This window comes from Neoarius graeffei, chromosome 17 (assembly GCF_027579695.1).
Source record: "Neoarius graeffei isolate fNeoGra1 chromosome 17, fNeoGra1.pri, whole genome shotgun sequence".
NCBI lineage: Eukaryota > Metazoa > Chordata > Actinopteri > Siluriformes > Ariidae > Neoarius > Neoarius graeffei.
The window spans coordinates 12,261,440-12,284,088 of record NC_083585.1 but is presented as its reverse complement, the minus strand read 5'-3'; the positions used below and the strand labels follow the sequence as shown (position 1 = coordinate 12,284,088).

The window sequence follows — 22,649 nt, the reverse complement described above, 5'->3', positions numbered from 1 at the left end:
TATTGCACATATCAGGTGGTCATAATTGCAAAAGATAAAACAAGGAGAAAAAAAATGCAACAACTATTGACAGACATACAGATGTGAGTCTACTGTGAGCAGTGCTGGTTGTACAGTCTAACAGCTGCAGGAAGGAATGAGCTGTGGTAACGCTCCTTCACACACTTGGAGTGGAGCAACCTCCCACTGAAGGAGCTCTGCAGTCCAGTGAGTAAGTCCTGTTAGGGGGTGGGAGTCGTTCTCCATCGTAGATGACAGCTGAGCCATCCTCCTCCCACTCGCTACCTCCACTGGCTCCAGGGGGCATCCCAGTACAGAGCTGGTCCTCCTGATCAGATTGTCCAGTCGCTTCCTGTCAGCTGTAGAGATGCTCCTCTCCCAGCAACTCATACCATGAAAGATGTCTGTTTCTGTTTTTATTTACGTTTCACACAGTTTCCCAACTTTTTCAAATCAGGGTTGTATATTGATATTGTATACAGATGGTCTTAAGTTATACTTTTGATTACATATCACTTGTTTACAATAACTGCATCAAGCTGTTTCACCAAAGTGCTGAATAATTCTTTTGTGATGCTTTTCCAAACATTGTGCCACAGCTTCTTTCAGTTTATTTTGGGGGGAGGGGTTCTCTCTTCAGGAGGCATGCTCAATTAACTTATGGTCTGGTAATTTGACTTAGCCAGTCTGAAACCTTCCCCTCTTTTCTTAGCTTCAAAATGACTTGCTTTTTTCTAATAGACAGCAGTCTAGTCTTCATTTTAGATTATCCTTTTTAATGCCAAATGCAGTCTTCACAGGCCAAACCAAGGGCTCAAACCAAGAGAAGACATTCAGCACTATTAACTGTTTAAACAGTCAGTCTAACAGGGCACAGCTGGGTAGCAACAAATAGCTGTTGGCCGTGTGTCCCAACATTTTTGATCACTTGGAAAAATAGGTGGGTTCAACAAAAGATACCATGTTCCAAGTTATTTAACACCTCTAGATGTAAATATCAGGAAATTAAAGCTGAAACTCTGATCTATCATCTCATTAATCTTCAAAACTAGTCTTTGGTATATAGTAAAGCAAATAATTGACCTTGCTGTTCAAATACTTTTGGAGGAGACGGTGTGCATGTATATAGAGTCCCCTGTGAGCGTATTAAAATGGCAAGACCACTTGGGCCTGCTGAATTATTTTATGCATACGTCGGGCATGGTAGGAAGTACTTGAGTACGTACTTATATTGTGTGCACCTGTCTGGAAGCATCTGTATTCCTTATGCTTCATCTTTTATTCAGGCTTTTCCTTTAGTTATTATAGATCTGTATATATCACAGACTGTTGAGGACTTTTGATAGAAATTGTTTCTCTGGAAACATTTTTTTCCACTGAATATGTACTATAGGTTATTACTGAAGTATGCTGAAATTCTTTTTTTGGATTTGTTTAATATGATAGGACTGCTTTGTCTACTTGTTATTCAGAAGATCCAGTCAAAAATGTTCACTAAAGACACAGATGAGACACATAAAATGCCACAGGCGAATGGCCATACAGCTCAGCTTTTTGCTTGTGACTGGATCACCAGAGACTAATGTAAATATGAGCTCTGAACAGATCCAAAGAAACTCTTATGTTTTTAGGAAGTATAGGAGCTCTGTGGTGGGACCCAGTGAAAAGATGGCTGTTCTCTGGTGCATCTGATCACAGTATAATCATGTGGGACATTGGTGGGGGAAAGGGCCGCACACTACTACTGCAGGGACATCGGTAAGTACATGCAAACAAACCCACTACACTACTGACTTAAAAGGTCTTTAACCTTTATTTTCCTTCCACAATTTTTTTTTCTTTCAAAAAGATTTTCTGATTTACAGTTCTGTTTGTTTTTTTCTCTGTTATTTTGCTGACATGTCTGTATTCGTGCTTACAACAGAAAAGATAATATTAACAAGTATGTATGTTGCTACAAATGGCGAACATCAGTCCAAGCACCACAGTGTTAAGATTTTGAAAATGTATATTTATAAGGCTTGATTGCCATTGCAATTTACAGCAACATGCATTTACAGTTGCCAATTTCAGATAAATTTAAATTACATGGATTTTATTTTGGGATTGGAAGACTGTAAATCAGGGGTTCCCAAGCTAGGGGATTTACAAATGTCATGAGAGAATCTGTCATTTTACTATATTTTATCAACTTATTTTAATATTAGAAATAAGTCTCATTTAATTAAAGTGCTAGTCTTACAAAAATGACATCACCCCTGGGAATTATACCTTATAAAACGAGACATGTTAAATAGTTTACTGTCTAAATTGTATTTTAATATGAGACCAGGAACATTGTTCTATTTAAGAAGCAGCCTTTGTCACATGCACACTCGAGCACAGTGAAATTCATCCTCTGCATTTAACCCATCTGAAGCAGTGAACACACGTGCGCACACCCAGAGCAGTGGGCAGCCATACTACAGTGCCCAGGGAGCAGTTAGGGCACACATGGGCATCATACGGTCCGCGGGCCGGATCCGGCCCCCATAGTGCTTCAATCCGGCCCCCGTGATGCCCTCGGAATTTGGAGGGGTAAAAAAAAAAATGCCCTCTTTATCTGAACTGATCCTGCTATTAAAACCAATCGAACAGACGTCACTGTGTAAAATTACAATTTGGTTCATTCTCTTCTTCACTCCTCAAAGTAACAAACTCTAAACGGCCAGGCAGCTGCTAAACAACTTGTCAAGATGAGTGGAGCAAAAAAGAGAAAAGTTAACGCTGAATGTCAAGTATTTAACAAAGAATGGACACCAAAATATTTCCTTATGAACGTCGGCTCAAAGGTGATCTGTTTGATATGTCAGGAAAGTGTCTCGGTCTTCAAAGAATATAATATTGGTAGGCACTTCAATACAAGACATGCTTATTATGCCATAAATTTGTCCGCACGGGAGAGGGAAGAAAAAGCCATGAAATTGTCCTCCAACTTAACAGCCAGGCAGAATATTTTTACAAAGCAGTCTACTGTCCAGGAGTCATCAACTAAAGTGAGCTATATGCTGTCACACAAAATCGCCAAACACAGCAAACCATTTTCAGCTGGTGAATTTATAAATGACCTGTATGGTTGAGGCAGCTAGCGTACTGTGCCCTGACAGCAAAAGTCACGTTGAAAATGTGAGCCTGTCTCGCCGTACAGTTACACGTCACATTGAAGTAAATGATGATGAGCTGGAATGTGCATTGTTAAAAAGGCCCTCCAATTTCACTTACTTTTCGATAGCGCTGGATGAAAGCACTGATATCAAAGACACTGCCCAGCTGCTTATATTCATTCGAGGAATTACTGACACATTTGAAATAGTGGAGGAGGTTCTTGCGATGGAATCAATGAAAGGCACGACAAGAGGTTCAGACCTCTATGACACGGTGTCAGGATATATGCAGAGATTAAACCTGCCGTGGACAAAGTTACTGAACGTGACTACTGATGGCTCGCCAAACCTCACCGGCAAGAATTCTGGGCTATTGCGTAGGACACAGGACAGGGTGAGAGAGGATGACCCCAACTCAACTCTGGTTTTCTTGCACTGCATCATTCATCAGGAGGTTTTGTCTAAATCAGTGTTAAAGCTTCACCACATCACCAAAACCATGACTAAACTTGTCAATTTCATCAGGGCCCGGGTGCTTAACCACCGCCAGTTTATTCAGTTGTTGGAGGAGTGTGAGACAGAACACACCGATGTGCCATACCACTCGAATGTTCACTGGCTGAGCCTGAGCAAATTGCTGTGCCGTGTGTGGGACCTGAGAGGTGAGATAGGGCTGTTTCTCGAGAATGTCGGGAAGGCTAGTGACTTTCCAGAACTTGAAGATCCTGATTGGATGCTTGACTTTGCCTTCGCTGTGGATTTAATGGGCCATTTGAATGACCTCAATCTGAAGCTGCAGGGGAAGGATATATTCGTGCACGAACTGTATTCCTACATGTGAGCATTCGGAGCAAAACTGACCCTGTTTTCCCGACAAATGTCAAACAAGAGCTTTACACATTTCCCAACTCTTGCCACAATGAAGGATGTGCCATCTCGACTCACTGTCAAATACACCACTACACTCGAGGATCTGCACACTGAATTCAACAGGCGTTTTTCTGACTTCGGCAAGATTGAAAAAGAGATGGAGCTGGTATCCTCTCCCTTTACCTTTTGACAGCGACCAAGCGCCTCCGGAGGCTCAGCTTGAGTTAATTGACTTGCAGTGCGATCCCACTCTCAGAGAGATTCACTTCATCATTGGACAAGTTCTACAGTGCACTGAACGAGGGCCAGTTTTCTGACATGCAGAAGCATGCACAAAGGATGCTAGTTTTATTCGGTTCCACGTATGTGAACAGACTTTCTCTGTGATGAACTATAACAAGTCCCGCTACAGATCACGGCTAACTGATGTACACCTGTCGTCCATTTTGTGCATCTCACCATCCAACATGACACCAGACTTCGATGGTCTGGTAAAGAGACCGCCTTAATTATGTAACTTAATGTGAACACTGATGAAAAGCTTTTCGTCTCATAGTTGTATAGGCCGTAATACTGTGTTCTAAAGTAGCCTATCTACACAGATCAGTTCACCTGAATAGAGGATGTTATTTTCTCATCAGTGGCGGCTGGTAGTCTTTCAAACAGGGGAGGCTGGTTGGTTACGATATTTACAGATTTTAAAAGAAAAAAGAAAAAACACATCAGTTTTGCCCATACTCTTGCCTCTGATCTGGCTGATTGTTGGCAGGGTCACAAACTGTCCAATATACATGATGGGGGGGTATATTTTAAAATTTTATATTTTAAAATTGTGGCATGTTGTTTAAAAATTGATCATTATTGAAAGCAGGTCTTTGTCAGGAACCTCAGCAGTAACAGCAGAGTGTTAAGCTGACCTTGGGGAGCCAAACATAGAGCTGGGTGCCACACATTTCATTCAATGACACTTTCCCTATATTTTACTTATTTTGACTGAGATGTTTTATTGACAATTTTGATAACCCTTCACTTTTAATCCAGGTCTGTAGTGTGAAATGTTCTCGGCTGTGTTTTTGTTTAAAAATGTTTTCCAAATTGTAGCTGTTCATATCCAGAAAAATATATATTCCAATATAATATACTCAGCATAAACATTTTAAATAGATTCTATATTTTTGGTCCATCCATGACATATTACTAAAGTAGCCTATTTACTGTTGTTGATGTGGGTCACTTGCTGTTAGTCAATTCACTTTCTTGTACCAGGAGAGCTGAAAGGAACGAGTATTATTCCCTACCTTTTTCACCAAGTCAATTTGAGGCGTTGGTCTACCCTGCTCTTTAATTTAAATTTTTTCCTCGAAAGGAAGACTGGCAAATGGCTTCGCCAAAATTAAATCAGCAATGCTTGGCATCCGTGCGCAGCTTTCTTGCTAGCTGACTAGCCCCCTCAAGTTCAAGTTCAGTCACTCAAATAAACGAAATTTCTGGAACTAAGATAGCAAACTTGACAACACTATATTTACACTTTATTTACAATGAAAATGTATACAAACTAAAAAAAGCTGGTAGAAACCGTATGTAATGAATGAAATCGAAATGTAAGCTGATCTCTTACGATACACCACAGCACTTGCGAATCCGCATGGGACTGAACTGAAATTCACCGCTGCCTGTCTATATTTGAAACGAGCTGTCAATCAAAGAAAATATCCGGCCGCTTTCACCAATCACCAGTCTCCTCGCGGAAAGCTTTGCCATGTCCCTCCCACTGTGAGGCTGGGAGTCCGTGGGTGGGCATTTTCGCAGTATTTGTCCAATAACCGTCTTGCATTTTGATGTTGAAAAGCGCATAGCTTCCAAATGCCATTGAAGTCCACTGAGGCTGGGAGTCCGTGGGACTCCGTGGGCGGGCGTTTTCGCAGTATTTGTCCAATAATCGTCTTGCATTTTGATACTGAAAAGCGCATAGCTCCCAAATGCCATTGAAGTCCACTGAGGCTGGGCTGCATCGCGTTGTCATGAGGGGGAAAAACTCATGCACACATTAGGCGAACTGGGGAAAGTTATAATGGAATTATTTGGCACTGTAGTTGGGTTGAGCACATGTATATATTTCTATGATTCTGGATCTGAAATAGCAATGTTATAAGGTCGGCTATAACATAAGCCTAGTGCAATTCATCCTACACGATGTTCGGCATTTTTAGAGGAGGCTGAGCCTCCCTCGTTGTCTTAGAGCAATCGCCCGTGTTTCTCATCATTGTTCAGTTGTATGTTGGCATTTTTGTCCCACGTAGATGGTGATGAGACAGCTAAATCAAAGTTCCAAATTTTTGAGATGTAGCATATTCCATGTTGCCCTTTTATATCTGTCAAGCTAAGTGTAATGAAGTTGATCTGCACTTCATTTGTGTTCCATTTCATAAAAAGATTAAAATATGTGAAAGAAATGGCAAAAACAAATGACAAAAACTAAATGAATGACAAATCAGCTGGATAAGCATGTATTTGTCATTCAGTGATGGTCTCCCTCTGGTAACCTAAATTAAATTTGATAATTCCATGCCAGTCTGCCTGTTGTCTGTATGTTGATGTAACCTGCACACATACTTTTAAAGTTTTGCTAATAGTTATCTATTTATGAATGACAGTTGGTATGAATGACAGTTGAGCAAGGTGCACGATAGTGTGGTAAATGAGTCCTTGAATGTAAATCCAGTTATTGCAACCTTAGAGTAGCCAATGTCAGATAGGCCTAGCAAAAATAAGTGTCAGGCCTTGAAATAGGCTGGCAAAGTTGAGGCAACTGTAAAGTATCCCAATATATAATTTGCATCAAATTAAGTTGTACCATTTTTAATTGTGTAACTGTTTTATTAGCAATTGTCCAATGTGGCCCTCCACTTACTTTGCCAAAGAGAATGTGTCCCCCAGACTAAAACTGTTGCCCACCCCTGAGTTAGGGGTTAGGTACCTTGCTCAAGGGCACTTCAGCCCAAGGCTGCCCCATGTTAACCTAACTGCATGTCTTTGAACTGTGGGGGAAACTGGAGCACCCGGAGAAAACCCACGTAGACGTGGGGAGAACAGGCAAACTCCACACAGAAAGGCCCCCTGTCAGCCACTGGGCTCGAACCCAGAACCTTCTTGCTGTGAGGTGACAGTGCTAACCACTATACCACATGGTGGTGTTGTGGTTTACTACCTGGTAAAGTTTGGCTCTTTGAGTCCTCCATTACATAAATGTGTTCCTGGTAAGTTACTGTTCAAAGTCAAGTCAAGTTTATTTGTATAGCGCTTTTAACAATAAACATTGTCGCAAAGTGATGACATACGCGCAACACTTTAAAGTTTGTGGCATTTTTCCTTTGCAAAGTGTAGCACATTTTTAAATATATATATTTTTAAATTCCACAACAAAACTAAAACCAAAGCATGTCTCCCAAGAGGTGTGTCCTTCAAGGTTGTTCAAGTGTAGCTGATGTTTAAAAAAAACAAAACAAAAAAAACAGAATTTTGATCCATTCCAGCCTGAGCTTGGCAGGACACTTACAGAATGAATGGGTTCAGTTTGTATGGGCAGAGAGCGGTAACTTCAAGCCAACAGGACGTTTTGGTGTCTGCTCCATGCATTTTCAAAAAGACAAATTTGTAAGGCAGATTCACATGGAAGGATGTGAGTGATGTCTGGTATGTGTAGCAGTTCCTATGATCTGGAAACAAAAGTCAGAAATGCCATCCCAAAGAACTCACCGCACAGTAAGGGTCAAGCTTGTGTTTAGCCTGTTGCTTGAATTTATTAGTTGTCTTTAGTCTTTTATCCTTTTCACTGATACTAGTTCTGAAGTGTCAACGCGCAATTACCTTTATTTACAATCACAGTATATCTGCAACCATCAGATTTTTTTTTTTTCCAAAATTCTAAAACCGATTATCATACCGTATATATGCATCAGCCGGACTCTTGGGTGTGCTCTAGACCACACGCATGCTGAGCGGACTCTCGCAGACTCACCATTAACTATGCACACCTGCACAAGATGATCAATGCACCAATATAAAGACTCTGAAAACACATGCTCACTGTGAAGTGTTGCATTAAGTTCTATACACATTACTGAGCCTTATCTCCTGGTTTCCTGATTCCTGGATGGAGTGGGTTTTTAATATTTTTATTTATTTATTTAGTGCGTACCTGTGCTAATCTTTTTATACCATCTCCTGACCTTTTGCTTGTTTACCATTTTTGATCTCTGCTTGCCGATTTGGATTGTTTGCTTGTTGTCATGTTTATAAATAAAACCATCTTCTGCACATGCATCCATCTCCAACCCTTCCCTGACACTTATGGTGTCCCTTTACAGAGAGCTGATTTTAAGGTGAATTGAACCTGCTTGAAATTTTAAGGTAAAGTCTCTACAATAATCACGGAATGGCATGGTTCTGCTATCCCAACATTTTAGCTGTATTCAGCAGGTGGCGCTGTGATCAGTCCTCCACTTCCGGGTCGTTCCCAGCCAAAACAATGCTCACTGTGACATTGGTTTGTATAATGTTTTGCTGAAATAAGATAGAATTAATAAATTTTATTGATGTTTAACTGGAATAGATGCTTATAAAATGTCAAACGTACAAATGCACGAATTATCACCCATGCCACATCCATTATTGTGCTTAAGTTAGGGCTTGTGGTCTGGGTAACCGCGTCTACTTCACGCGGCCTGTAAGATGTATTTGTGCTTATCATGCTTATTGATGGGCCAGTTATTGTGAAATCATAATGTTTGATTTTTTTTATATTAATCACATACTTGAATAATCAAACAAATATTTTCTCAAAAGAATGCATACAGAGCAAAAGAATGCATACATTTAAATTTTGATGAGTGCTGATTCTGTATTGGTGTATAGTTCATATATTTGGGGATAAGAATTCTGGTAACAGAAATTAACACACATGGCTCCCTCGAGATTGCCTGCGGTTATGGAGAATGTGGAGAGAATGCATGGACATGCAAGTTCAGTTAGTTGAAACAATCACAGCATTCGGTAATGCACGAGTCCTCATGAGTTTTCAAACATTTCAAATTGTCAATCCCCAAATATTTGAGAAGTTGATGTCTAAATACCAGCATAACATCCTAACTCTGGTTCATAGCCCAATTCCAAAAACCTACCCAATAATAATATCCCTCATATTCCTTGAAACCTTTCAGTGTTTTGAGGATGTTTTGAGTTGGGAATGTAAATTATGAGCCTTTTCAGTAAGTACATGTTAAAACACCAATGCGAACAGAAATGAAATTGGACGTGTCCATTTCCTGCAAATATCACTCTAATCAACTAATGTCAAGGAGTCCAGGGGTTACACTCACAGTGACCAGAATGATCAAATTGACAAATTAACAGACTATTTTCATCACGAAAAACATTTACTTGATGGCTCCGTATCTTTAAAATTTACAAGATGTTATTAAACTTAAACCACAATAAACCCTGAATAAACACTTTTTACTTTTGTTGGTTTGGGCTGTGCGGCGTCCACCGTTGTTGACATTGTTGAACAACCCAGTGACACGTGCGCCATCTGTTGACTACTCCGCACATATCATAGCGGAACTGTGCCATTGGCATGAAGGCCATTATAAGATTAATTTATAATCACTGTGATAAAACTACCCTGTGTATTTCTGAATAATGTTGCCTTTTTGCCCACTGAAACACGTGATGCTATACTTGTGTGTGTGTGTGTGTGTGTGTGTGTGCGCGCGCGCGTGCGCATATACACATGCATATATATGTGTCTGTGTGTCACTAAAAGAGGTCATTGTTGAAGAAAGAAAAAAGATTGATGTTGCAAAATGTCGCCAACTTGTTCATTCCATGCCTCGAAGACTTGGTGCTGTCATTAAAAATCATGGAGGCCATACAAAGTACTAGATGTAGTTTTTGTTGTGGGGTGTACTCATTTTTGCACCACCCTAATTTGAGTAAAACTGAAAAATGTGTAATCCAAGTTATATTATTAACCTTGCTTTCATGTTATAAGTTAAACAGATGTTATATTAAACTTTGTCTTAACATTTTGGAAATTGTGTTCATTGAGATATTGTTTAAAATGTTACTTTTCAAAGGGGGTTTACTCATTTATGCTGAGGTGTGTGTGTGTGTGTGTGTGTGTGTGTGGTGGGGGGGTAAAAATACACTCTGAATCAATGTACAAAATAGAAGTAGTGCAACTACAGTACAATAACCATATCGGAGAAGGTGCTTAGAAAAGTAGCTTATGAGGTGTATATGAGCAGTAGTGCCAATGACCAATAGCAGCAGATACAACAGTAATGCAAATGATTGTAGTGTAATGTGCCAACGGGTATGAGAGAGTTCTTGTGTAAATGAATGTGTTACAGACCAGGGGCAGGGGGTAGCTAGTGGACAGAGTTCAGCATCCTGACAGCCTGGGGGATGAAGCTGTTCAGCAGTCTTGTGGAGCAGGCCTGGAGGCTCCAGTACCTTTTCCCTGAGGGCAGGAGGCTGAAGAGTGTGTGAAGGGTGGGAGGTGTCCCCAGCAATGCTGATGGCTCTGCGGGTGAGGCAGGAGAGGTAGATGTCCATAAGGGAGGGCTGAGGGCTCGCTGGCCGTGTTCACTATGCATTGCCGAGTCTTCCGGCAGGAGGCATTGCAGCCTTCGTACCATGCAGTGATGCAGCCAGTGAGGATACTGTCAATGGTGCCCCTGTAGAATGAGCACATCATGGGAGGTGGGACTTGTGTACTCCTCAGTTTGCAGAGAAAATAGAGGTGAGTTTGAGCCTTCTTGGCCAGCGATGCGGTGTTGTTGGACCAGGAGATGTGCACCCCAAGGAATTTGGTGCTGCTCATCCTCTCCTCTGCAGCACCATCGATAGTCAGAGGGGAATGCTGTGAGTGACCTCTTCTGAAGTCAACCACAATCTCTTTGGTCTTCCTCATGTTCAGGAAGAGATTTGTTGTCTTTGCTCCACTGGACCAGTTGGCTCACCTCATTCCTGTAGTTGGCTTCATCGTTGTTAGTGTTGAGGCCCACCGCAGTCGTGTCATCTGCAAACTTGATGTGTTTGGTTCTGTAGATTGGTACACAGTCATGGGTCAGTAGGGTGAAGAGCAGCGAACTGAGCACACACCCTTGTGGGGTCCCTGTGCTCAGCATGATGGTCCTGGAGGTGTTACTGCTGACCCGCACGTTCTGTGGCATCCCTGTAAGAAAGTCCAGCACCCAGTTACAGAGAGAGGTGTTGAGTCCCAAATGTCTGAGTTTTTGTATTAGCTTCTGGGGAATGATTGTGTTGAATGCTGAACTGTAATCCAAGAACAGCATTTACGCATGGGTGTTTGAGTCTAGGTGAGTGAGGGTTGGGTGTAGAGCAGCAGAGATAGCGTCCTCTGTGGACCTGTTTGACCTATATGCAAACTAGAACAGGTCATGAGAGGGAGGGAGGATGGACTTGATGTTCTGCATGACCAGCTGCTCAAAGCACTTCATAATAGAACTCAGTGCTACAGGCCAGTCGTCATTATAGCTGGGTGGGAGGGGCTTCTTTGGCATTGGTATTTTAGTTGTAGCTTTGAGACATATGGGACATTTGAGACAGCTTGACTCGGGGAGATGTTAAAGATATCAGCGAGGACATCCTTGAGCTCCATGGCACAGTCCTTCAGAACATGACCAGGTATGTTGTCTGGTCCAGCTGCCTTACGTGGGTTGATCCAGGAGAGGGTCCTCTTCACGCTGGCTGGAGCCAGACATGTGGCCTGCTCGTCCGGGGGAGGAGTGGTGTTTTGTGCTGGGGTGGTGTTTTGTTTCAAAGCATCCAAAGAAGTCATTGAGGCAGTTTAGCAATGTGTTGTCATTCTCACAGGCCTGTGGTGGGGGTTTGTAGTTTGAGGGTTTGAATGCCATGCCAAAGAGACTGTGCATCTCTGGTGTTGCTGAAGTGTCCAGATATTTTCTTGCTGTACTGACATTTTGCCTCCCTGATGCTGCGGGACAGGTTGGCGCTGGCTGTTGCTAGGGCCGGTGACACCACAGGACTAAAGGTTGTGTCCTGAGCCCGCAGGAGCTTGTGAACCTCTCCTGTCAGCCAAAGCTTCTGGTTAGCACGAACAGTGATGGTTTTGCAGCGAGTGACAGTGCATTTTGTGATGTATGCTGTGACGGCCTCAGTGTATTGCTCCATGTCCGTGGTCATTGTAAGTGGCTGCTTCTTTGAAAATGTCCCAGTGTGTAGTGCTAAAACAGTCCTTCAAAACATAGGAGGCCCCCCTCTGGCCACACATGTACCTGCTTTTGTGTTGGTCTGATGGCTCTCACTCTGGGTCTATATGCTGGTCTCAGCATGATGATGTGATCAGAGAGACCCAGGTGGGGGGGGGGAGGCCTTGTAAGCTCCTTTGTGGGTTGTGTATACAAAGTCCAGTCAGTTGTCACCTCTTGTTGGGAAGTGTACATGTTGATGTAGTTTGGGCAGTAAAACCTTTAAATCTGCGTGATTGAAGTTTCCTGCTGTGATGAAGAATCCGTCTGGGTGTGCTGTTTGTTGTTCACTGATTTTGCCTGGTAGAGTGCATTGAGTGCCTCACTCCTGACGTTGATGTTAGCAGTGGGAGGAATGTAAACAGCGACGAGCAGAATCGATGTAAACTCCCTTGGTTCGTAGAAGGGTCGGCACTTGATGATGAACTCCACCAGCGGAGAACAGTGTTTGTGCACAACAGTAGCATTCCGGCTGATGTAAAAACACACTCCCCAGCTGTGAGTCTTGCTTCCTTCCATAAATGCTTGGTCAGTGCAGTAGCATGTTGGCCTGGATAGCGGAGTCCGGGATGTTGTCGTTCAGCCAGGATTCCGTAAAGATGAAAACCCAACAGTCCCCCACATCATGTAGCACAGATCTCATGAGTTCCATGTTATCTATTTTGTTGTCTAGTGAGTGTACACTGGCCAGAATGAGGGATGGTATTGCAGGTCTCTGCAGGCTAGTGGCTAGCCTAGCCTGGATGCCTCTGCGCTTGCCACACTTCCGTTTTCTCTCGCACCACTTCTGGCGCCTCTTCTCTGGGTGAGACACAGCAGGCGAGTCCGGCGGAGAAGACTCAGGCCTCAAAGTTCCTCTATGACTTCCTGGCCCAAGATGAGATGTTTGGTCATATTTCCTATAGAAACGCAGAGAGAGAGGGGCCGCTGCGTCCATTAGCGTTGCCATCTTGGCTGTTGAGAATCTGAAAAGCCTCCTGGAAAAAGCTGTTTTTAAGGTGAGGTGGTGTTTGCCTTGATGCCATGGAAGTGTTTGCCAAAAGGGAAAGGGGTAGACTGTCTTTTCTAGAAGCCTGAGGTCTTGTGCAGTTAGGTTGCCAAACCACACAGTGATGCATGCGGTCAGTACATTCTGTCATGCAGTGGTGGAAGTTGACGAGAGTGGTGTTCATTCCAAAGCCTTTGAGTCTCCTGAGAGAGAACAAATGTTGTGCTTTTCTGATAATATTGCTGGTGTTTGACCAGGAAAGCAATTCTGACAGCTGCATGCTCAGGAGTTTGAAGTGGATGACAATTTGCACAGGTTGGAGATGGGGAGAGTAAATGCATCTGTTTCTCCTGAAGGCCACACTGAGGTCTTTGGTCTTGTTGACATTCAAGTTGACGTTGTTATTTATGCACCAAACATTCATTGCATTTCTCATTGTCTCTGTATTGTCGTTATTCTGTGGGAGTCCAATTACCGTGGTAGTCTCTGCAAATTGGCTTGGCTGCCACTGTATTTGGCCATACATTCATGGGTAAAGAGGTTTGTGAGGGTGTGGAGGAAGACTTGGGAGGCAGGTGGAATTTTAACACAATTCTGAACTTGTATTTATTCAGGGGAAATGAGAAGATGGGAGGCAGGCTTGTGACAAATCAAATGTTATTTTTGCTCACTTTCGCTTTTCAGTGATTTTTAACTTGCTAATCATGCGCACACGCACGCAATGTTGGGCTTCTTTCTCTCTCTCTCTCTCTCTCTCTCTCTCCATAAGCACATAAGAAACACTGAATTGATGGTAATTAGACACAGGCGAGAATCATCACGCATTACCTGTTGGCTTGACTGCCACATACCTCCACTGCCTGAATCAGGGTGGGCAGCCATCTGCTCCAGTGGGAGAGGTAACCCACCACAACTATGTGCTCCTGGCCTGTGGACCACCTCAGTTTTAAAAGGCTGAAGTGCCAGATATCAATGAGTGATTGATTTTTGCTTTGGCGTCCTTGATGCAGTGGAGCAGTTGGAGTTGGGTGTGATTTAGAATGGAGGGTGAAGGCACATCCCAGCAGGTAATATTGGAGGTTGACGACTATCCATTAGATTAGATAAAACTTTATTGATCCCTTTGGGTGGGTTCCCTCAGGGAAATTAAGATTCCAGCAGCATCATTACAGATAAACAGAGAAAATAATAGAGAACTTCTAGATAAATTAAAATAAATTATTTACATATACAAATATAAAAAGAATAAGATATGGGGAAGGGGGTGAAGGAGGGAGAAGGGGGGGGGGCGGCAGGGGAGATATTGCACATTGTCCGGTATTGCTTATTGTTAGGCTAGACATTGATGGCCAGACACTCCTTTTTAATGCTGCTGTACTTGGTCTCCCTCAGTGAGAGCTACCGACTGATGTACAGCACGGGGTGCTTCTCCTCTTCCACCACCTAGGAGAAAATGCCCCCAGCCCTCTGTCAATTGCATCAGTCTGTAAAATAAAAGGGAGAACAAAGTCAGGTGACTACAACAGCCAGCCACTACACAAAACTGCCTTTACCTGGGTTAAAGTCTGCTTGCACTGGTCTGTCCACTGGTCCAGATCTAGTGCCCCTGTTTTAGTGAGGTCACTCAGTGGACTGGTGATATTTGGAAAAATTAGGCACAAACCTCCTATAGTAGCCAGCCCCAGGAACGGTCCCACCCTCTTTTTGTTCTTGGGTCTTAGGCTGGCCGCAATCGCTGCTGTCTTATCAATTTGGGGATACACCTGCCCATGGCCCAAGTAGAAGCCCAGATACCATACTTCAACCTACCCGGTTGCACACTTCTTTGGGTTTGCTATGAGCCAGAACAACCCTCAGATGCTGTAAATGCCACTACCAGTCACGACTATAATTGATTGATTTGTCATTTGAATAAGCAGTGGCATATCTATGGTGCAGGCAGAGTATTCTGTCCAATGTCTCATTTTTAACCTTAAACACATCTTCCTTTACATTTTGTTGTGTATTCTATTGCAATGTTGCTGGGGCTCCAAACAACCCCAATGGAGTTGTTTGGTGTCAAGGGAATTTGCCAGTATCCGTTGTCCAATGTTGAATAAAAGTCAGCCATGCCTAACTGCTCAAGCAGTTTATTTGTGCAGCCATTGGTTATGTATCAAATTTAGACACTGTTTTATCCCTTTGGGGTCGAGAGCTTTGCCGGTGAAGCTTGACAGGTTTAGAATGAGTAGGTCATGTATTTAGGTAAATATCTTAGTTTTTCATCATACAGTCATGATAAACATATTGACAAACTTTACACTTTATGTGCCCACTGCCAAATAATAGTTTTTAAATTACCTAAATTAGATGAAACACAAAACTTGTCACCTTGCTTGGTCACACCAGAGTCGGAGCGCTGAGCGCGCAATTGCACATTAATAAAAGACTGTTCACATGGTAACGGCATGATCACTTTCACTCTTTCGGTTTCGATTGGTTACTCTTTTGCAGTGGGAATGCCCACCATAAACAGGATAAAATCTGTCATAGTTCAGGCTGTTTGGAGGTAAAACTTGTTTGTTGCGAGATGGTGTCGGTAAACCCGCTGAGAAAAAATGAACTACGAACATGGACACACTAAACTACAGCTCCCAAGACACACAATGCTCTCTGTCTCCAGCCTACTGAAACTCAGCTGTCTCTCATTTCCTTAATCACCTGTCCCTCTATTTAAGATCCCCAAACAAACACTCCAGTGCGAAGTATCATTCTGCCTGCTCAGTACGTACCAAGCCTGGTTTCTTCTGACTGCTTCTTGTATTTCTGACCCTTTTGCTTTCTCCCTCATGTTTTCGCTCTTTGCCTTATCAAATTTTGCCGATAGTCTGACCCTAGCTTGCTTACCAACTCAATTCTAGTCTCTCATCTTGGCTTTGATTGTCAGTCTGCACCCGCTCTCCTCTGTGCATACATCTGTAAGTGCCTGTGTTCTAACAGGATACTTCATCGAATATGGATGTAGTGGAGGATACTAAGCAGACTGTTCTTAACGCATAAGGGCATTTGCTTGGAGAACATCAACCAAATGCTCACCGACCTCACTCGGATGACACAACTTGCAACTGTGATGTCGCAGGCCCTCCTAGCATGCCCTGAGTCTCCTCCTAGCCCTACGCTACAACTCCCCACGCCAGAGAAGTTCGCTGGAAACGCCATTGCATGTAAAGGTTTTTTACTTCAGTGTTCTATGTATTTTGCCACCATGCTGAATGGTGGCAAAATACATAGAAAACACACTGGCGCCATCACGAAACCGTGATGGCGCCAGTGTGTGTGGCCTGCCGTCCGCTGCTGTCAGCTCTGGCGTTTCTGTCTGTGTTTTGTACTGTTTTCGTTTTATGTGACCAACAAAGTGAACTGTCTGCTGGTCTATGACCGACAATCACTGCTCAGCATTTGGTCAAATTATGAAAACCTGTTGCGCTGGGGCTATGGTGGACAGAACTGCCCTCCCCCTCCACTGCTGTCGGACTTACCTGCGTGCATACTCTGCAGACCTGTCCCTCAACGGACCCGGAGATGCAAACGGCGGGGGAAACGCAGCGGTCGACTGGTGAAGCTGAAGTTCCATCTGTCGTTGACTCCTGGGATCAAGGTCCGGGATTATTTTCCCAATCGCAGCCGATTCGTCTCCTGGTGCTCCCCGGAACCTGCATACACCTGGCTGAAGACTGTCATCACTCCCCCGGAGGCCGCCTGCCACACCCAACGCCCTCGCTCACCTCGTTTCCGCAGAGGAGGGGTGAACCACTGTCATCTTCAGCCGGTAGGTCGGGCACCCCGGGAAGAGTGCGAGCCGCTTGCCATCAGGCTTGCACTGGTGAATGCGCGTTCGGTGGGAAACAAGACCTTCATCCTGAACGACTTCGTCATAACGCACCAATTGAATGTACTGTGCATCACAGAAACCTGGCTGTGCCCAGGTGAGCTGAGCCCTTTTGCTGAGCTGTTACTGCCAAATTGCTCATTCCTTAACTCGCCGAGAACAACTGGATACGGCGGTGGTTTGGCATCTGTTTTTAAAAACTCTTTTTAAAATGCAGACAGTTGTCGCTGGCTCAGTACGCCAGCTTTGAGCAGAATGCTTTTGAACTGATTGCCTCGCATGCCATTCTGTGCGCGGTGATCTACCGTCCTCCGAAGTACAACAAGGATTTTATACAGGACTTTTCTCACTTTCTGTCCGAGGTCATGCCTAAATATGATCGCATGCTTATAGTTGGTGACCTCAACATTCATGTCTGCTGTCCCTCCAAACCACTGTCTAATGACTTTTTAAATCTTATTGACTCTTTTAATCTTGTTCAGTCTGTGACGGGCCCCACCCAAGTATTAGGACACACATTGGATCTGATTTTATCTCATGGACTCCATGTGCAAAATCTGAAAATACATGACGCTGTTTTCTCAGACCATATGCCCATATCATTTGAACTCCCTTGCTCTGTAAACAACTCAAATGCGCGCGCCTCCGTATGCCGGCACCGCATTATTAATTCCACTACAGCGTCTCGCTTCTCTGCTGCATTCCATAATGCCTCTGAGTCCCTTGACTTGGCTGCCTGTCATGATGTTGAACAACTGATTTCATCTTTTTACTCTACCTGCACCAGCATCCTCGACTGTGTCGCACCTGTTAAAACTCTGCGCCCAAAAACAAAGCAAGTCCCCTGGTTGACTGACGCCTCTCGTTCTGTCAAACGAGAGTGCAGGAGGGCTGAATGCAGGTGGAAAAAAGTCAAGTTGCATGTGAACTATGACATTCTGAAGGAAACCTAGGCTAAATACCAGAAAATTGTCAAGTCTGAAAAACACAAATATTTCTGACATTGTCCATTGTAACAGTGATAAACCGCGTGTCCTTTTTAGCACCATCAACACTGCTCTAAACCCCAAGCAGCATGTAGAGTTGGACCCCTCCTCAGTTAATAGTGACACACTCCTGCAGTTTTTTTGTTTCTAAAGTCAACAACATTAGAGCTTCCATAACCCCTCCCTCTTTCGATCCCTCTGTCCATGTCATTTCCACTGCAACTTTTTATCAGTTTGAAACCATCTCCCTGGCCACTCTAACCAAAGCAATTGGCCAAATGAAAATTACCTCTGGCCAAGCAGACACCATGCCCTCGTCTCTCATCAAGCCAACACTGGAGACCACAGGTCCCAGCATACTGGACATTATGAACTGTAGCCTTGTCTCAGGATGTGTCCCACAGTCATTTAAACATGCAATTGTACAGCCATTAATTAAAAAACCTAATTTAGACACCACTATCCTCTCCAATTACAGACCCATCTCAAAGCTTCCCTTCCTGTCCAAGGTCCTTGAAAAACTAGTGCTCCAGCAAGTGCAATCTTTTTTAGACTTCCATAGCATCTTAGAACCCCTCCAGTCTGGGTTTTAAAGCTCTCCATAGCACAGAGTCAGCTATACTAAAGGTTTTAAATGATCTTTTAATAGCTACTGACTCTGGTGACAATGCCATTTTGATTTTACTTGACCTCACTGCTGCGTTTGATACTGTTGATCACAACATTTTAATTTCCCGTCTAGAGAACTATGTTGGTATCAGAGGCACTGCCCTTGAATGGTTTAAATCCTACCTGACAAATAGTCAAGTCAAGTTTATTTGTATAGCGCTTTTTACAATAAACATTTGTCACAAAGCAGCTTTACAGAATTTGAACGACTTAAAACATGAGCTAATTTTATCCCTAATCTATCCCCAATGAGCAAGCCTGTGACGACAGTGGCAAGGAAAAACTCCCTCAGACAACATGAGGAAGAAACCTCGAGAGGAACCAGACTCAAAAGGGAACCCATCCTCATTTGGGCAACAACAGACAGCCTGACTATAATATTAACACTTTTAACATGAGGACAGTTTCATTGATGTTATAACTCTTCATTGATGGAAACTTGAGTGCAAAACTGTTCATGATAACTGCAGTCCTAAAGTTAGCAAGACAACTGTAGTCCTCAGCCATAAAAGCATTACTGTAAGAGTCCAGAGCATCCTCCAGGTATAACCCTCAACTGTCCTCATGGGGCTGTCCTGCTCTGGCTGGATGCTTGATTGGGTGATGGGAGCACACTCCTCAGCAATGATGAGATGCAGATGGGACCCTTAGGGCTGGCCAAGACAATTCAGTTACATTTCACCGGGTCTGGGACATGCGACAGAAAGTCTGACGGCCGATTCCCTGCAGGCTACGATAGCCAGTCGAGGTCTCCACCCTCTCCACCAAAAGATTTCCTGTTGACTCCATGTAACTCAGAGGGACAGATTTGGGGTGGGGGGGGAGGGAAAGAAAACACAAGTTGTTAGGTATGCCCAATGTCACCTGAATAAGTAGGAGCAGTATACATATTGCACCGAGTACAAGCAGGGACTCCGGCAACTAACTATGACAGCATAACTAAAAGGAGAGAGCCAGAAGGTAACACAGGCATGAGGGAGCCCCGGGACATAAAGCAGCCAGCCACTACACCGTCAACAAACTCGAGTGAGCAAGCAAGTGGGGACTGACAGCATCCATACATCCCAGTTTACCAAAACACTCTATGTCTGAGGACCCTCCAGATCTACACCTTTACCTCATAAACACCATTAACAAAAGGCTTGACTAAACAGATATGTTTTCAGCCTAGACTTAAATGCTGAGACTGTGTCTGATTCCCGAACATTACTGTACTTGGAAGGCTGTTCCATAACAGTGGGGCTTTGTAAGAAAAGGCTCTGCCCCCTGATGTAGCCTTCACTATACGAGGTACCAGCAGATAGCCTGCACCTTTTGATCTAAGTAGGTGTGGCGGGTCATAGAGGAGCAGAAGTTCACTCAGGTGCGAGACCATTTAGTGCTTTAAAGGTCAATAGTAGTATTTTATAATCAATACGAAATTTGATTGGGAGCCAATGCAGTGTGGATAAGACAGGCGTGATGTGGTCATATTTTCTAGTTCTAGTAAGGACTCTTGCTGCTGCATTTTGAACTAACTGGAGCTTATTTATGCACTTATTGGAACATCCAGACAGTAAGGCATTACAATAATCCAACCTGGAGGTAACGAAAGCATGGACTAGTTTTTCTGCGTCACGCAATGACATTAAATTTCTTATCTTTGCAATATTTCTGAGATGAAAGAAAGCTATCCGGGTGATGTTATCAATGTGAGTTTCGAATGAAAGACTGGGGTCAATAATCACTCCGAGGTCTTTTACTGCTGCACGTGAAGAAACAGAAAGGCCATCCAGAGTCACTGTGTAATCAGAAAACTTGCATCTAGCTGTATGTGGTCCTAGCACAAGTACTTCAGTCTTGTCAGAGTTAAGCAGAAGGAAATTAATAAGCATCCAGTGTCTAATGTCCTTAACACATTCCTCAATTCTATTAAGCTGGTGTCTCTCATCAGGTTTTGCAGAGACATACAACTGTGTGTCATCAGCATAACAGTGGAAACTAATACAATGTTTACGAATAATATCGCCCAGAGGTAACATATATAGAGAAAAAAGCAGTGGACCCAAGACAGAACCTTGTGGAACACCAAACTTTACCTCGGTACGTCTAGAAATATCACCATTTATATCAACATACTGATAACGATCAGTTAGATAAGACCTGAGCCAGGAGAGGGCCATTCCCTTAACTCCCACAACATTTTCTAGTCTATCCAGAAGAATGGTATCAAATGCTGCACTAAGGTCAAGCAACACAAGTAGCGAGACACAGCCCTGATCTGACGCCAACAGTAGGTTGTTTACTACTTTAACCAGTGCTGTCTCTGTGCTATGATGAAGTCTAAATCCTGACTGATACATTTCATGGATGTTATTCCTATGTAAATATGAGCATAACTGCTGTGCCACAGCTTTTTCAAGGATCTTGGAGATAAAGGGGAGGTTTGATATTGGCCGATAATTGGACAGCTGACAGGGATCAAGGTCAGGTTTTTTAATCAGGGGTTTGATAACTGCTAGTTTAAAAGATTTGGGTACATAGCCAATCGTAAGAGAAGAATTTTATTATTTTTAGAAGCGGTTCAATTACTCCAGGCATTATCTGTTTGAATAGATGTGTAGGTAAGGGATCTAGTACGCAAGTTGAGGCTTTTGATGTAGAGATTAATGAAAGTAATTCAGTTTCTTTAAGGGGAGTAAAACATTCTAACTGATGATCTGATACAGTTATATAGTTAACTACAAGGTCACTTTCATTGTCTGACCTTAAATTAGTAGTTTGAATTTTTTGTCGGATATTCTCAATTTTGTCATTAAAAAAATTCATGAAGTCGTTGCTACTACATACTGCAGGTGTGCATGTGTCGATAGTGGACTTATTCCTGGTTAATTTTGCTACAGTATTAAATAGGAATCTAGGATTATTTTTGTTATCTTCTATTAGGGAGGAGAAATATGTTGATCTCGCAGCACTAAGAGCTTTTCTATACTTCAGGAAGCTCTCCTTCCAAGCTAATTTGAACACTACCAATTTTGTTTGACGCCATTTACGTTCCAATTTTCGAGTGGTCTGTTTTAATGTGCGAGTGTCATCATTATACCAGGGTGCTAATTTTTTGTCTCTGACCATTTTCCTTTATAGAGGAGCTACATTATCTGAAGTATGGCGGAATGTTGACTCTAAGCATTCAGTTGCCTGATCAAGTTCTGCAGGGGCTGACAGTGACCCAATCAAAGTTGACAACTCTGGGAGATCATTTATAAAGCTCTGTGTAGTAGTTGACATGAAAGTACGTTTAATACAGTAGCATGGTGAGGTACATATATTATTACTCAGACATAGTTTGAATGAGATGAGATAATGATCTGAGAACGTCAGACTGTGGAAGTATGACTATATTGTCTACGTTTAATCTGAATGTTAGTATTAGATCAAGGGTGTGACCACCATTATGGGTCGGTCCTATGACATTCTGCTTAATCCCGACTGAATCTAAGATGGACACACATGCTGTTTTTAAAGGGTCTTCTGGGTTATCGAAATGAATATTAAAATCTCCGACAACTAAAGCTTTGTCTAAGGAAATAACCAGATCTGAGATAAAATCTGCAAATTCAGAAAGAAACTCAGAATATGGCCCCGGGGGCCTGTAAATAATAAGCAATGGAATTAACTGGGTAGACTTATTTTTTGAGGCTACATACATATTAGTATGAAGAACTTCAAATGTATTAAATTTATAACCAGGTTTTTGTGTTACACCTAGATAATCGTTATAAATAACCGCAACGCCTCTTCCTCTGCCAGTTAGACGAGGCTGGTGTATATAACTGTATCCAGGAGGAC

The 22,649-nt window shown here is 43.0% G+C and overlaps 1 protein-coding gene and 1 pseudogene across 4 annotated transcripts in view; both read left to right on the top strand.

Moving 5' to 3' along the window:
• Positions 1–22,649, top strand: part of wdfy1 (WD repeat and FYVE domain containing 1) — a 195,465-nt gene that overhangs the window by 87,229 nt on the left and 85,587 nt on the right. For 3 of the 4 annotated variants that reach the window (XM_060943727.1, XM_060943730.1, XM_060943728.1), the window contains one exon: positions 1,632–1,758. The exons of the other annotated variant lie outside the window; for it this stretch is intronic. In XM_060943727.1, the coding sequence (XP_060799710.1) occupies positions 1,632–1,758 (127 nt within the window). The remainder of the gene's footprint in view (positions 1–1,631; positions 1,759–22,649) is intronic. 4 annotated transcript variants of the gene reach the window in all.
• LOC132864527 (general transcription factor II-I repeat domain-containing protein 2-like) lies at positions 3,208–4,203 on the top strand (annotated as a pseudogene).